The following is a 14,359-nucleotide window of genomic DNA, read 5'->3' as shown; positions in this document are numbered from 1 at the left end:
CTGGTTCCTTTTGAAAGCTGCGAGTTTCTGATGGGCTGCTGGCAATCTTTGGCTTACAGATGCCCCACCCACCTCTGCCTTCCTGTGCACGCGGGTTCTTTCTGCCTTACAGATGCCCCACCCACCTCTGCCTTCCTGTGCACCCGGGTTCTTTCTGTGTACATTTCTGTGTCCAAATCCCACCCTCCTTTTTTGTAAGGACCCCAGTCAGTCACCTTGGAGTGGAGACCCACTCCAACAGAACCTCATCTGCAACGACCCCCATAATAAGATTCACATTCTGAAGTGCTGGGGCCTCGTTAGAACTTCAACATATGAATTTGGGGAGGGGTTCACAAGTCAATCTATAACAGGTGTGTTCCAATAAAGTTGCAGGAAAATCTTGCCCCACCCCCGCATCGGAACTCGAAACTCCCAGCCACCCACAGGATAAAGTGACTCCCGTGACGGCCTTCGCAATCTGGGCTGCACCACCTGACCGCTTCCCCTCCAGGGCCTCCCTTCTCCCCACACACACCCTCCACCCCGCGCTGCAGCCTCTGGATGTTCCTTGCACCCTCCCCTCCAAGCACGCACATCTGCGACTCTTCCCGCGCCCACGGCCTTGCACCGCGCCTTGTCCTGGGGAGCTCCCCATCCCAAAGTGTTTCAGGTCCAAGGCCGCCCAAGCTGGGGTGAGCGGGGGAGGGGGCTGTCCCGGAGGCCCTCGGGCTCTTTCCAGTTCGCAAGACTCTGACGCCCCCTGGAGGGCAGGGCGCTACCACACAGGAACCGAGACCGGCCGCGTTAACGGAGACGCCTCTTTATTGCGCACTTTTCTGGGGGCTGAGAGGGGGCGGGCGGGCGGGCGGGCAGAGGGGAGAGGGCAGTGCCCGGACCTAGGCTGAGCGCGGGCTCAGATCACGGACCGACCCCCAGGAGCGACGGAGGAGGAGGCGGCCGCCGCCGCGGGACAGCGGCGTCCCGGGCAAGGGCGCGGCGTGGGCTCTGCGCCTGCGCGGCGGCCCATGGTCAGGATGCCGGCCGCGTGGTTGCCGTTGGCCTGCAGGAGGCGCTGCAGCCGGCCCTGCAGGCCCGGGGGGCCGGGCCGCCGCTTGCCCAGCGTGAGGATGCCGGCCGCGTGGTTGCCCGCGCCGTGCAGCAGCTCGTAGAGGCGGCAGGAGCACGTCTTCTGGCGGCAGCAGTCGGGCAGGGGCTGCGCGGCCGCGCCGGGCGACAGCAGCGCGGGCGGCAGCAGCAGCAGCAGCAGCAGCGTCACGGCGGTCCAGGGGACCTAGGGAGGAGGAGACGGGGCGCTGGGGTTCCTAACGCCGCGAGAACCCCTCCAGCCCTGCACCCCGGCCCTGCCCCGAGTGCTGCGTGCCCCCTCCTCGCCGCCCCTTGGTTTTCCTGCCTCTTCGCTATGCTGTGGGAGGGATGGGAGAAGCGGTCATGGGAGAATGAATCCCTGTCTCCTCTGAGTATCCTTACTTCGTCGTTACCCCATCAGAGTGCTTACCACTCCGCCTGAAAACACGTGTGTGAGCGTCTGTCTGCACCAGAAGTTTGTGCACTTTTTAGTCCAACTCCCTCCTGACCACAGCGGCAAACCAGTGCACATCAAGGACCAGCAGGATCCAAATCGTTGTCTTGCTTGCCTGCTCCTTCGCATGGGGACACTGAACTGGGCTTTGGCCCAGTTTCCCACCCTCTTAGGGGCCACAGCCTCCTCCCTTGGGAACTGGGTGTTACATAATTCCTACCGGGCAGGGCTGCCGGGAGGAGGAAAAGAGGGGACAGGTGCCAGCAGCACCTGGTGAGAAGTACGTGCTCATTAAACGTGAGCTCTTAGGAGAGCTGGGCACGACTGACCGTTAACCACGCAAGACAGGTCCTCAGCTAAGGGTCCACCCAGCCCCCTGCCTGCCTCAGAGCCGGCATGGGAGGAGAACAAGAGGGGAGACTCTCCCAGCCTTTCTTCCCGCCCCTGGAAGGCCCGTACCTTTGTAGGGCTCATGGTGTCCGGAGCTCAGAGTGGAGCTGCAGGGGAAGGCGCCGTCTCCAGGGGTCCAGGCAGCGAGGAGCTGGAAGGCCGTCGGTGCACGGTGACCTGCTCCCGGGGACCTGGGGTTTATAACGCTCTGAGTTGGGGGGGCACTTGCGTCCACTCTGGGGCCAGACAAAGGCACATCTAAGATTAGCCTCGCACAGGGGGCCGTCTCCAGGCTGGGCCCCAGGAATGGCCGCCAGGACACGCCGAGGCTGGGGTTGGATCACGGTGCCCCTGGCTCCCCCGCTCCCCTGTCTGCCTGCTCCTTGGAGATGGGGCCGTCTCCCGGCACTAATGAGGCCACCTTGCACCCAGGCATCTGGGAGCACAAAAGAGGCCTTGGCCGGGCCGGGCGCTGGTCTGGGACAATGTGGGGAGAGGCGGCTGCTAATTAGGGCAGGAGAGGAGGCAGGCGGGAAACCCATCCTCCTGGGGGTATATGTGTGTGCGCGTCTGCATGCCTCCCCTCTTCCCGGGCGTCTGTCAGGCTCCAGGGCCTTCTCCCCCATGGGAAAAAGGCTTTGAGCTGGCTCTCCCTCCCCCAGGCCCATTCCCTCCGCCCTTTCCATTAACCTCCCAGATGGAAAACTTTGAAAATCAAACCTGGGCAGCAGGGAAAAGAGTGCCTGGTGTTACCCTTCGACCTCCCCAGCTTCCTTCCTGGAGGGCAGAGACGGGGTCCTCTCCCACCATCAGCAGCGAGTGAGCCCCCTGAAGTCCCTCTTGTCAGGACACTGTCTATTGTTTTTTTTTTTTTTTAAATATATATATTTCTTTATTGATTTCAGAGAGGTAGGGAGAGGGAGAGATAGAAACATCAATGATGAGAGAGACTCATTGACGGGCTGCCTCCTGCACGCCCCCTACTGGGGATTGAGCCCAAAACCCCGGGCATGTGCCCCTATCCGGAATCGAACCTGGACCCTTCCGTCCGCAGGCCCACGCTCTAACCACTGAGCCAAACCAGCGAGGGCCAGGGCACCGTCCACTGAGCAGCTGCCCTGTGTCAGGCCCTGCCGGGGCTCTGGAGGGACCTGTGCATGGGGCAGGCCCAGTTTTCACGGGGCCCCACAGGTGGGAGTGTGGCCGGCACAGGACGGTAGCTCTGCAAAGGACTCTGAAAAGGCCTCTCACGAGAAGGGGATTTCTACCAGGCGAGGCCCGGGAGAGGCTCTCTCCTGAGGGACAACTTAGGCAAAGAGCGGAGGGCAGGGCCTGACGCACGGGGGGTAGTGTGGTGTGGTCCTCGCGGCCCTGGCTGTCCTCAGAGGAGAGCGGAGCCTGGACAGGAGAGCAAGGCCGGGGATGGGTCCACGGGCCTTGCGGGCTCAGCTGATTGGCCTTGACCCTGTGGGCGCTGGGGCGCTGTGGAGGTTTTCATGGGAAGGAGTCACGGGCTGGTACAGGGACTGGGTGGGCGGGCATCGGGGCCTGCATGTAGGGCATGGCGTTCCGAAGTCATTCGGGGACAGAAGCGGAGCCTTACACACAGGCGCTGCGTTACTCAGGCCGGTGGTCGGCAAACTCATGAGTCCACAGAGCCAAATACTCACAGGACAACGATCGGAATTTCTTTTGAGAGCCACATTTTTTAAACTTAAACTTCTAACGCCACTTCTTCACCCAGGCTGTGGTGTTTTGTGGAAGAGCCACACTCAAGGGGCCAAAGAGCTGCATGTGGCGCGAGAGCCGCAGTTTGCTGACCACGGCTTAGGAGGAGCTTCTGGGCCCAGAGCAAGTCTCGAAAGCTCAGGAAGCCTCCATGTGTCCCGCCAGGAAGAGGGGCGGTGAACCCAGGAGTCCCTGCGGTCGCCTCCTGCCGTGATGATGTGCAGCAGAGCTGCTGCCTGTGGCAGTGATCTCTGGGTGTCCGGCCAGGAAGGGGACCCCTGCTGAGCCAGGGCCAGAGAAGTTGGGGAGTAGCCCCTTCACATTTGGGTGAAGCTTGGGATGGGGAGAGGTGGGAGGAGGGGGCTCTGAGACTCCTGGGTTGACCTAGGTCACGGCATGAGTCCCCGAGGTCTCCTGAATGCACACACATGGGGCCTCCCCAGCAGAGAGAGGGGGAGCCCTGTGATCAGAGCTGAAGGGAGGGGACAGGCTGTGGCGGGATCAGAGCCAAGGGGACTCTGTCTGGCTCTGCATGGGGCTCTGGAGTGTTTGCAGTCTCCCCACACATAGACCCTGAGCCAGGAATCTGGGTGCAAGAGGTTTATTTGGGGGGTGATCGCAGAAAACACCTCGGGGGGCGGAGGTGGGAGGGTTGCCTGGAGAACCGTGTTGACTAGAGGGCTCCCCCTGCGGGCAGCGACACACTTCAGAATGGTCGCCCTGAGGGACAGTGACGCTGAGGTCGGGGTTCACCACTCCTGTTCCTTGCTGACTGAGGGCTGCTTCTGGGAGCCCCAACTCCCAACACACGGCGACCCCCCCCTCCTGTGTGGGAACTCTCTAGCAGGGTCCTCCAGAGGGGGCCACGGGGCTCCCCCCTCAGGCCACCTCCTGGGAGCTGGCTGGCGGGGCTGCACCTCCCTCAGGCCCAGGAGCTCAGATGAGCCACTGCGAGGTGACACGGAGTCACAGAGCCTGGCCCAGAGAGGCCCCGGAGGAGAGAGAGAGGCCGCTTGTGGGGTGGCCGGCCAGCGGGCAGCCCCAGCTCAGCACAGCACTCTCCCCTGCAGAAGCCGGGCCAGGCGCCTGTGCCGGAGCACCCGGGGCATCTCCGGGGGGAAGGGGCCCGCGGGGGAGGCGGCGAGGGCCTCCCGGAGGGCTCCGAAGGCCCCCGGCCCCACCAGGTGCACCCTGGCCGGGCCCACGCTGCCCCGGAAGCGCAGGGCCTTGTAGCCGGGAGAGGCCTCCTGGAGGCAGCGGTCCAGCTGAGGACAGAGAGGCGGCGTGAGGCTGCCGCGGGGCCACGGGGCTCGTGGATGGGGTGCGCTGGACGGTGCCCAGCGTGTGTCTGGGACTCACCCCTCCCTTCTTGGAGCCTCGGGGAGGTCCTCCTCCCTGCCCCCACCTCCCCATCACTCCGCTGTGCCCACTGCACCTGGCCGGGGCGTGGAGGGGGGGAAGGAGGGGCAGAGGGAAGGGGACGTGCAGGCAGGCCCGGTCCCCGTCTCACTTACCTTGTCTCGATTTTCCTCCGACAGGTTCCTCAGCCCCCTCAGGGCCACAAACACCTCATAGTGTGGAGCAGCGGAGCCCCCGGAGGAATCTGCAGGCAAACCCCACACACACGCCCTCCTGGGAACGGGGCCGCTTCCAAAACCAGTGCCCACCGCCCCACCCCGTTCTTCCCTGCTCTGAGGGTGTGGGAAGACAGGGGTTTCTTGGTGTGTGTGTGTGTGTAAGTGTGTGTGTGAAGGGGGGGAATAAAGGAAGAGGAACCCACAGCCTCGTTCTAAGTATGAAACCAGTCAGGAAAGTGACCAGGGAGTGGCTGCCGCCGGAGGGATGGGAGTGAGACCTGGGGGGGAAGGAGCAACCAAGGAGGCTGGGTCGTACCTCCTTCCCCGAGCGCTGTCAGCAGGAGGGGCGTGGGTTGTGGGGGAGCTGACCCAAGAATGGGGGGTCAGGAGCCCACGGAGACGCTTACCCAGAATGCTGCTCTCCACACAGACATGGTCCAACAGCTTGGCCCCTGGCCACTGCCCCACCGCCCGGCCCAGGGCCTCCGAGAACACGTCCTCGCCGATGTCCTCCCCGCGCACGCTCAGGGCCTGGCCCCGCCTGGGGAGGAAGGAAGGAGCGGGAGGCAGAGGAGGGGCCCAGGGTTGAAGGACGGCCCCTCGGCTCCCCAGGACGTCACCCACCTGCAGATGAACCTGACGACGGGGCACTGATTGTAGGCACCAGCTACCCGAACCACGTCACCCAGGCGGCATCTGGCAGGGTGGAGGGAGGGGAGGTCAGGCCCAAGGACCCATCGGCTCATGCCCCTGGCCCCCAGCAGGTCCCAGAGGGCCCGAGGCACCAGGGGCGGGGGGTGGGGTGCAGATGATCACCTGGTAAGGCTGGCCTGGTCCGTCACCACCAGCTCGTATTCCTGGCCCTTCTGGGCCTCGGCCAGCAGGACGGTGGTGGCAGCCTCCTCCTGGCCTCCCGCCGGGACTGGGAGCAGCTCGATCACGGGAGCTCCCGGCGGGAGGAGGTAGTGCCCAGCAGGCTGCTCTGGCCACAGGCTCAGGCCCACCACGCCTGCGGAGAGCAAGCGGCCTCGTCTGGTGGTGCCGTGGCTTTCGGCTGGGCCCTTCCCCCTGGGCCTCCACCCTCCGAGCAGCTGACCCTCCTGCTGCCCTCCCCCCCCTCCTTTGTGGCTCCCCCGGGCTCGGCACTCTGCTTCTGTGGCCCTAATTGGGAGGAGGCAGTGGGTCTGGGTGTGGCAGACCCGGGGGTAAATGCTGGGGCTGTGTGTGCATTTGTGCAACCTCTACGAGCCTCAGTTTCTCCATCTGTAAAATGGAGCTGCGAGTGTTGGAGGGATCACCGAGAAGGTGATGTAGGGCTCCCTCTATGGCAGCCAGCTCCCCGCCCTTGCGTCCCGCTGACCTCCGGAGGCGGCGTACGCCGGCGAGAAGAAGGCCAGCCCGTGGCACCACAGGGCCTCCAGGGCAGCCACGGCCTCGCCCTGGCCTCCCGCATCCAGAGTCACCACCACCTGCAGCTCCGGCCAGAGCCGCAGGGCCAGGCCCCGGGGTCCCTGCTCCAGAGCTTCCCGCAGCTCCGCCGCCCGCGCGGGGAGAGGTGCCCCTGGCTTCCCGGCAGCCATCGCCTCCGCCAGCTCCTCGCCATCGGCCTCCAGGCCCGAGAAAACGTCCAGGAGTTCGGCCGCCGTCCCGGCCTCCAGCGCCCGCAGCCCCAGGGACCTCAGCGCCTCCAGCAGCAGGGCCCGGGGGTCCTTGGCTCCCGGGGGCCCAGCCCGGCGGGGCGCGCACCACGGCCAGGGCAGAGGGTGGGGCCAGGGGGATGTGGGGGTCACACAGGCCCTGCTTCCCGGGGCCAGCGCCGCTGGGTAGGCCTGGTTGAGGGCTGCCAGGCCCAGCAAGGTGGCCTGGAGGGAGACAAGAGAGGGCGTAGCGGGAGCCAGACCCCGAGACGCCTGTTTGGGGATCCTTCTCCGCCCACCCGGAGGGGAGGGTGTGCCCGCGCACCGGGGTCCGCGGTGGGGCCGGGCCCCAGCCGTCTGCGTTTACCTGCAGAGAGGCCTCCCCAGGGTGCCGTTTGGAGGCAGGGGCCAGGAGCTGCTCCCCACTTTCTTCTTCTGGGGCCTGGCTGGCCTCGGTCAGAGGGAGGTGACTCCGGAAGGTGGTCATATCTGCAGCCGCAGAGACATCATCAACTGCCCATGAAGCCACACGAATTTTCCTAAGCGTTTCGGACCCGCCGCTGAGACCCTTGGGGCGGGGACTGGGACCAGGCCCAGGTGGGGGAAGCGCTCTCGGAGGGTCCTGGGAGGGCCTCTGGGTCAGCCTGTCTGTGTTGGGAGCAGGAACGGGGGAGCGGGGGAGGGAGGTGTTCAGGTTCTGGAATCTGACTGTTCTGTGGGGTTTCCTCCTCATTGGGCCACCGCCTCGGACCCTGGGAAACACACCTGTGCTCCCCCTGAGAGGAGAGGGGGGACCCCGGGCTCGCTTCAGGCACCGGCTCAGGGCCTGCTGCTGGCGCGGGCCCGCGTGCAGGGTGCTCTGCTCCAGCCTCCACTGCTGCCAGGCGGCTGCCCAGCACAGGGCCCCGCAGGCCACCCGGTGCTGCAGGCTGGCCAGCCAGGACGGCCCGGGCCCCGGGGCCCGCTGGCGCCAGAGCACGGCCAGGGGCAGCAGCAGCAGCAGGAGCAGCGGCAGCAGGAGCAGGAGCATCTCCAGGCAGCTCCTGGGGGAGGAAGGGCCCGGGAGAGCTGGTGCTGCGGCTGCAGGGGATCCCCCGTTCGTTTCTTACCCCCCTTCTGCCTCCCGCAGGAGAACCAGGACAGAGCAGGTGTAGGAGGAAGCCAGGATCCCCCGTCAGGCAGCGAGGAGGACAGCATCAGGCTTTAGCGTCGCACTGACCTGAGTTCGGATCCTGGCTCTGCCACTGGCTACCTGTCTGGTTCCACTCGGTTCAGGGGGCTGCTCTGAGCTCCGTCCCCCTGTCTGTCCAATGGGAACACAAGCCCTGCCTCAGAAGGTGCAGAGAGGGCTTGGCACGGTGCCCAGCGCCCAGCGGCTGCTTGACGAAGGAGTGGCTCTGCTCCCCCCCCCCCCCCAGGTCACACCCTGTCCCAGCTCCGCGTCCCTCCTGAGCCCTGGGCAGTGGTTCGTGTCCCACATGTACCTGTCACACCCTACTCCCAGCACCCAGGGCCCCTCAGCACGCCCAGCTCAGCAGACAGCTGACCCAGAAAGGGCCATGGTTTAAAGCGCTGGGCCTCACAACAGGGAAATCCGGTCACTGGGCCTGAGGGAGGAGCTGGGGTGGGGGAAGGGGTGCTCTTAAAGGAGCAGGTTCCCCAGGGGGGGCGTGCTGGGTGCTGGCCCGTGCTGGCAGGCATGGGAAGCGAGGGCTCAAATTCATGCAGGCGAAGGAAGAGAAAGTTGACTGTGTGGGAAAGAGCGCCAGGAAGCAGCATCGGCTGGGGGTGGGGCACACCAGTCCTGGAGCAGATTCGAGCTTGAGAACTGTTAAAAAGCAACGTTTCCTCCCAACCCAGAAAGCTACCCCACCAAGATAGGAGAGAAAGAAAGACACTTAAAATAATAATAATAATAATAATAATAATAATAATATATATATATATGTATATATATGTGTATATATATGTGTGTGTGTGTGTGTGTGTGTGTATATATATATATATATATATATAATTGATTTTTTTACAGAGAGGAAAGGAGAGGGATAGAGTTAGAAACATCGATGAGAGAGAATCATCAATCAGCTGCCTCTTACACACCCCCTACTGGGGATGAGCCCACAACCCAGATACATGCCCTTGACCGGGATTGAACCCAGGACCCTTCAGTCCACAGGCGGATGCTCTATCCACTGAGCCAAACCGGTTTCGGCGAAAGACACTTTTATTGAAGAAACATTCCGTTGGAAGGTGATGGGCACCCCAGGCTGAGAGACTGCAAAGGCAGGAAAGAATCTCACCCCTGTCCGTCGCCAAGCAGAGAGAACCCACCACACAGTGTTCTCCAGAGAAGTGACAGCTAGTCCTCCAGCCAGAGAACCCGACGGCCCCGCTTCCTCCGATTTGGGGGTCACAACCTGCGTTCGCTTCCCGGTTTCATCCCAAGGAAACACATGCTTCCGGAGGACACGGAGACCCTCCTGCAGTGGAGCCCGCGGAGCTGTGTGGGGCTCTTCTTCGGCCCATGGCTCACCCCTCTCCCTCCACTGTGCTCTGGACCAGGCTGGTGGACACCCTCCCCTCGGCCCCTCCCCTGGCTCTAAGCCTCGCACCATCTCTCCCTGCTCTTCACGGCTCCTGTGCACAGTCTCCTGCTCTCAGTCTACCCCCGTCCCCTGTGTTCACTCCTTTATTTCTTGCTGAGCTATTGCGCTTGCTTTTTAAAACCCAACAGCGTTATTACATGTCACTCACGCAAGCCACCCACTGAACGCGTACAATGGAATGGTTTTTAGTATATTCGAAGATCCGTGTGACACCAACTATTTCTGTAACCTCAAGAGTAATCCTGTACCCTCGAGCGATACCCCTCAGGCCCTCCCCAGCTTCCTCCACCACGGCCCTAAGCAAACACAAGCCTGCTTTCTGTGTAGGTGCGCCTGTTCTGGACGTTCCACGTCAGTGGAATCACACGACACATGGTCTTTTGCATCTGGCTTCCTTCACTTAGCATCATGTTTACGAGGTTCTTCCCTGTGTGGCTGTGGACCACCAGCTCATTTATCCGTATTGCCACATCGTCTCCCATTGGAGCGGACACCCTCCAAATGTGCTGTGTGAACACCATCAGGTTTGCTTACCCCTCCACCGATGGATGGGCGTTTGGTTCATTTCCGCTCTTTGGCTGTTATGTAGAATGAACATTTCCGTGCGTGTTTTAAAAATATATATATATCTTTATTGATTTCAGAGAAGCAGGGAGAGAAAGAGAGAAACATCAATGATGAGAGAGAATCATCGATGGGCTGCCTCCTGCATGCCCCACACCGGGGATCAAGGCCGCACCCCGGGCATGTGCCCTTGACCGGAATCGAACCTGGGGAACCCTTCAGTCACAGGCCGATGCTCCATCCACTAAGCTAGGGGTGTCGAACTCAATCAGATAAGGGGCCAAAATCTAAAATCCAGCCTAAATCGCGGGCCGAATGGTTTACTGAACAGTCATAAACTGTCATTGTGATGGAAACGCAGCGGAGTGCAGTGATGACAGCGCAGTGCGGGCCACATTGCAAGGCCTGGCGGGACGGATTTGGCCCGCGGGCCTTGTGTTTGACACATGTGCACTAAGCCAAACTGGCCAGGGCAGTGTACATGCTTTTCTGTGGACAGATAGTTTTTTTTTTTTTTTTTTTTTTTTTTTTTTTTTAATGTTTAAGGAACGGCTAAATTGGCTTCCCAAGTGTCCGCATCATATTACATCCCCACCACTAGTCCATGAGGGTCCCGATTTCCCTACATCTTTGCTAACTTATTACCTGGCCTTTTGACCTGGCCATTCTAGTGGGGTACGAAGTGACGTGAGTCTATTTTAATTTTAATTTTCCTGATGACTAATGACGCTGAGCCTATTTTATGTGCTTAGTGGCCACCTGTGAGTCTCCTTTGCAGACATGTCTTTTCAGATCCCTTGCCCATTTTAACTGGGTTGGCTTTTCACTATTAGGTGATAAGAGCTCTTTATGTATTTCACAAACTAGTACCCTATGATCCGCAAGTGTCTTCTCCTGTGGGTTGTCTTTGTATTTTCTTGATAGTGTCCTTTGTGTGGGAAAATTTCCTGGGGCGTACCCAAACTGACTTCTCCAGGAGGACAGGGCTGAGACCGAGAAGAGAGAAGGACAGAGAATTAAGCGAAGCGCTTATTAAGAGAACTGACGGGCAGCAGCTGTCTCTCTCGGGCAGCATCCGGACGCTGGGTCTCCACACCACAGAGGGACGAGAGCTGGAAATACGCAGCCTTCGGGGACACCGGTGGCTCTCAGCCAAGGGGCACGGGCTTGGTAAGAGCTGAATATTCCAAAGCACCAAACCATTTCTCCACGCAAGAACATTCCTTTCAGGTGGCACAGGGGCAATTTTCAAAACATCACGTGAGCAGGAAGGTAAGAAATGCCCGCATCGGCTCCGGCCGGTTTGGCTCAGGGGATAGAGCGTCGGCCTGCAGACCGAAGGATCCCAGGTTCGATTCTGGTCAAGGGCACGCACCTCTGTTGCAGGCTTCTCCCCAGCCCGGGCGCCTGGTCAGAGTGCGTGCAGGCGGCAACCCATCGGTGTGTTTATCTCACATCAATGTTTCTCTTTCTCTTTCCCTCTCTCTTAAACTCTCTCTACAATCAATGGGAAAATACCTTTGGGTGAGGATTAAAGAAAAAAAGTGAAATAAAAATAAATGCCCCCATCCGCCATCAGACCTGGCGGCCTGCTCTCAGAGGAGCCAACTCCCAAACCCTTTCAGTCACACAGGACGGCCAGCGTCCCCCTTCAGACCACCCTCCCTCGTCCTCGGATTGGAGAAACAAAACAGGACTCAACACGGCCCCTTCAGAGCAAGGCTTTATTGTAACATAAAATACACTATTCTGTGATTGGCCCAAGTAGAATTGTACACCATGCGCTTTTTTTTTTTTTTGCTGCCTATATGCTAATGGGCCTCCACACTAAAATATGTATCTGAAATAATTTCACAAAGTTTTAAAAAGGAAAGTTATAAAAAGTATACTTCCATCTTAAGTTATATCCACTCTGTCTCCCCGCCACCCCCACCGAACCCTGCAGGCCGCACACGGGGAGCGGGGAGGCGGGTGACTGTGTGCCTGGGAGCGAGCGGGAGGTGGAGGCGGAGGCGGAGGCGGTCCAGGCTCCCCCGGCCTCCCCCGATCTGCAGGGACGGGGAGGAGAGAGAAAGTACAATGCAGACAGCGAGCGCACCTTTCCGCCAAACATCTCTCCCACCGACAGGCACAGTTCTCAGGAAAATCGAGGACACAGTTCAGCCACTGTACAAGCATGGGCAGGAACCCCACACCAGGCCCCGGTCCCCACAACCCTACTGCCAGCTGCAAAGCGGGAGCTGGACCTCAGCAGGCACAGGGCTGGGTCCACTTCCCAATGGGTCAATCCCCGCCCCGGCCCCCGGCCCCCAACTGGGACAAGGAGGCAGGTGTTGGTGACGCCTGAGTGACAGGCAGGTGAGGGCTCTCTTACGTCCTTTCGCCTCTCCCCAACACGCCCTTCCTCACAGGCGGGGTTTTAATTGAATCCTGAGGGGCACGCAAGGGGCTTAGCAGCATCCTGCACCAATGCTGGCCTCCACGGAGGGCTCGGCCTGCTCCCCGGAGGCAGGGAGAGTCTACTTCCTGGCATAGAAAAATAAATCAGTGTACGAAACCAAGCCGGGGCAAACAGCAGCTTTTAGAAAGTCAACTCCCAATAAATAATTTACAACAGAGAAATATTTTCCTTTAACATCAAAACACTGGTAAGTTCAGAAGTTTATTTTATTTTTTTGTAAAAAAAATAGATTTACTCACACATATAAAAATAAGGTTTTTAGGGCCATTCTCTCCTGGGCCTAGTCACGTCCTTTTTGGAGAGGGGGCTAGCTAGGAGTGACCTCGTCGGCCTAACCTGAACACGATACCCGCTCCCCCCTCTTCCCACCTGCCTGCCACACCCCATTCCTTCCGCCGGGCAGGGAGCCGAGGAAGAAAGTGTGGACGAAGTGATGCTTGAGGCTTTTTTTCTGCAGCTTACCAAACTTCCAGCACACCCACCTTCCCAACGCCTGACGCCCAGCACCCCGCCCCAGGTGGGCAACAACGCCTGCCGGACATGCCGCCCCCTCCCCGAGACCTCGCGTGCACATGAACAGCGAAGGGGAATGAGGTGACCTGGGTGGGAATGGCACAGGACCCGACAAAGGAAACAAAGAAATTTCCGATGCCAGACGAGGGGGCGGAGGGGGAAAACAAGAAGTCCCAAGTGAGAAACAAAAACACCATCCGACGTCTGCAAAAAAGCTGGCATCCATCAGCCTTCCGGCGCGGAGGGGGGACGGGCAGGTGGGACAGTGGCTTCTCGGGGCGACGACGAGGCGTTCTACTCTGGCCGAGACACAAAGGACACCAACGCGGCGGGCTTCGGGGACAGGACTCTCCCTTCTTCTCTCCAGCTCCTCCGCGCGCGCGCGCGTGTGCACACAGAGGGGCGGAGTGAGGGGCGGGGAGGAGGGGCGGGGAAAACATGAAGACGTTATTTATAAAAGCCTCTTCCCATCCGAAGCCCTCCGGCTCCCCTCGCGTCCACAGTCCTCCTGAGGCGCCCCTTTCCCATCCCTGCCCGGGAACGCGGGGGGAGGCACAGGGGCGGGGGGCGGGGTCTTCGTCGAGAGGCGGTTTCCACGTTGCAGAAGAAAAGCAGAGAAGGTCATGGTTACAGCACGGCGGCGTGGCAGACACGGTGACAGACTCGCCGAGGCGGAGGCCTTTCTCCTCCCCACGTCCTTCCCTCACTCACAGGCCACGGCCGAAGTCCACCCTCCGGGCACGTGGCCTCTGTGCACAAGGTTCAGGCAGCCACAGCCTCTGTCTGCGGCCCCGGTGCCGCCGCTGGGCTCCGGACAGCAGGGGAGAAACACACCACGGACAAGCTCGCTCACACACACACACACACACACACACACACACGCTCGCCCTTCACTGGTGCCACCGTGCACAGGAACACTAACGTCACACTACTATTAACACTTCACATTATGAGTATTGAGAAGCGATTCATGGAATTAAAACATCCACAAGAGCGACGCCTCTGGCGAGGACGGAGGAGGCGCGGGCGCGGGCGCGGGCGGCGGCGCTGGGGAGGTCAGGACTGCGCGTGGGGGAGCCACTGCGTGTCCATGGGCCGGCCCAGCAGCTCCTCCACGCGGCGCGCCACGTCCATCGTGTCGTCCAGGTCGAAGTCCCCGTCGGGGTCCAGGACGGGGTCGGGGCTTGGGAGGGAAGGAGAAGAGAGGAAGGGGGAGGGGGCGGCTGTTAGAGACCCACGATGAGGAGCAGAGACCACCCCAGGCCCTCACCCGGGCCAGGGAACAGCCCTAGGCCAAGTGCCCAGTCCCTCCCCTCCTCCCCTCGCCCCCACGGTGAAGCCCTGTGAGAACACAACCT

At 60.9% G+C, this 14,359-nt stretch overlaps 3 protein-coding genes across 5 annotated transcripts in view; all 3 read right to left on the bottom strand.

The window, feature by feature from the left end:
- Positions 1–786: 786 nt before the first annotated feature.
- HCRT (hypocretin neuropeptide precursor) lies at positions 787–2,256 on the bottom strand. The gene is made up of 2 exons (XM_036451592.2): positions 1,982–2,256; positions 787–1,273 (listed from the first exon to the last, which is right to left on the bottom strand). Exons 1-2 carry the CDS (start codon positions 1,994–1,996, stop codon positions 896–898), a joined length of 393 nt encoding a protein of 130 aa, XP_036307485.1. The 5' UTR covers positions 1,997–2,256; the 3' UTR covers positions 787–895.
- A 1,969-nt stretch (positions 2,257–4,225) lies between these two features.
- GHDC (GH3 domain containing) lies at positions 4,226–8,465 on the bottom strand. 2 transcript variants are annotated; one of them, XM_036451574.2, is made up of 10 exons: positions 8,339–8,465; positions 8,074–8,157; positions 7,620–7,897; positions 7,222–7,343; positions 6,578–7,079; positions 6,034–6,226; positions 5,842–5,913; positions 5,625–5,758; positions 5,155–5,243; positions 4,226–4,905 (listed from the first exon to the last, which is right to left on the bottom strand). In XM_036451574.2, exons 3-10 carry the CDS (start codon positions 7,882–7,884, stop codon positions 4,687–4,689), a joined length of 1,596 nt encoding a protein of 531 aa, XP_036307467.1. In that variant the 5' UTR covers positions 7,885–7,897; positions 8,074–8,157; positions 8,339–8,465; the 3' UTR covers positions 4,226–4,686. The 2 variants fall into 2 exon arrangements, with proteins under 2 accessions (XP_036307467.1, XP_036307468.1); XM_036451575.2 differs by lacking the exon at positions 7,620–7,897 and having other exon boundaries at positions 8,339–8,464.
- Positions 8,466–11,732: 3,267 nt separating this feature from the next.
- Positions 11,733–14,359, bottom strand: part of LOC118726604 (signal transducer and activator of transcription 5B) — a 63,104-nt gene continuing 60,477 nt past the window's right edge. Inside the window, exon 19 of one of the 2 annotated variants that reach the window (XM_036451568.2) lies at positions 11,733–14,184. In XM_036451568.2, the coding sequence (XP_036307461.1) occupies positions 14,058–14,184 (127 nt within the window). In that variant the 3' untranslated portion in view covers positions 11,733–14,057. The remainder of the gene's footprint in view (positions 14,185–14,359) is intronic. The other variant, XM_045586256.1, reaches the window with a different exon arrangement.

This window comes from Pipistrellus kuhlii, unplaced genomic scaffold (assembly GCF_014108245.1).
Source record: "Pipistrellus kuhlii isolate mPipKuh1 unplaced genomic scaffold, mPipKuh1.p scaffold_m20_p_22, whole genome shotgun sequence".
Taxonomy (NCBI): Eukaryota; Metazoa; Chordata; class Mammalia; order Chiroptera; family Vespertilionidae; genus Pipistrellus; species Pipistrellus kuhlii.
Note: the sequence above shows the minus strand (reverse complement) of the source record. Positions and strands in the feature narration are given on the sequence as shown.

Excerpts from the sequence above, each read along its gene's own strand:
- GHDC (XM_036451574.2), bottom strand. The coding sequence starts at position 7,884 with ATGCTCCTGCTCCTGCTGCCGCTGCTCCTGCTGCTGCTGCTGCCCCTG. Across the intron at positions 6,227-6,577 it reads GGCGTACGCCGCCTCCGGAG|GCGTGGTGGGCCTGAGCCTG; the intron begins GTCAGCGGGACG and ends TGCTCTCCGCAG. Across the intron at positions 5,759-5,841 it reads GTCGTCAGGTTCATCTGCAG|GCGGGGCCAGGCCCTGAGCG; the intron begins GTGGGTGACGTC and ends CTTCCTCCCCAG.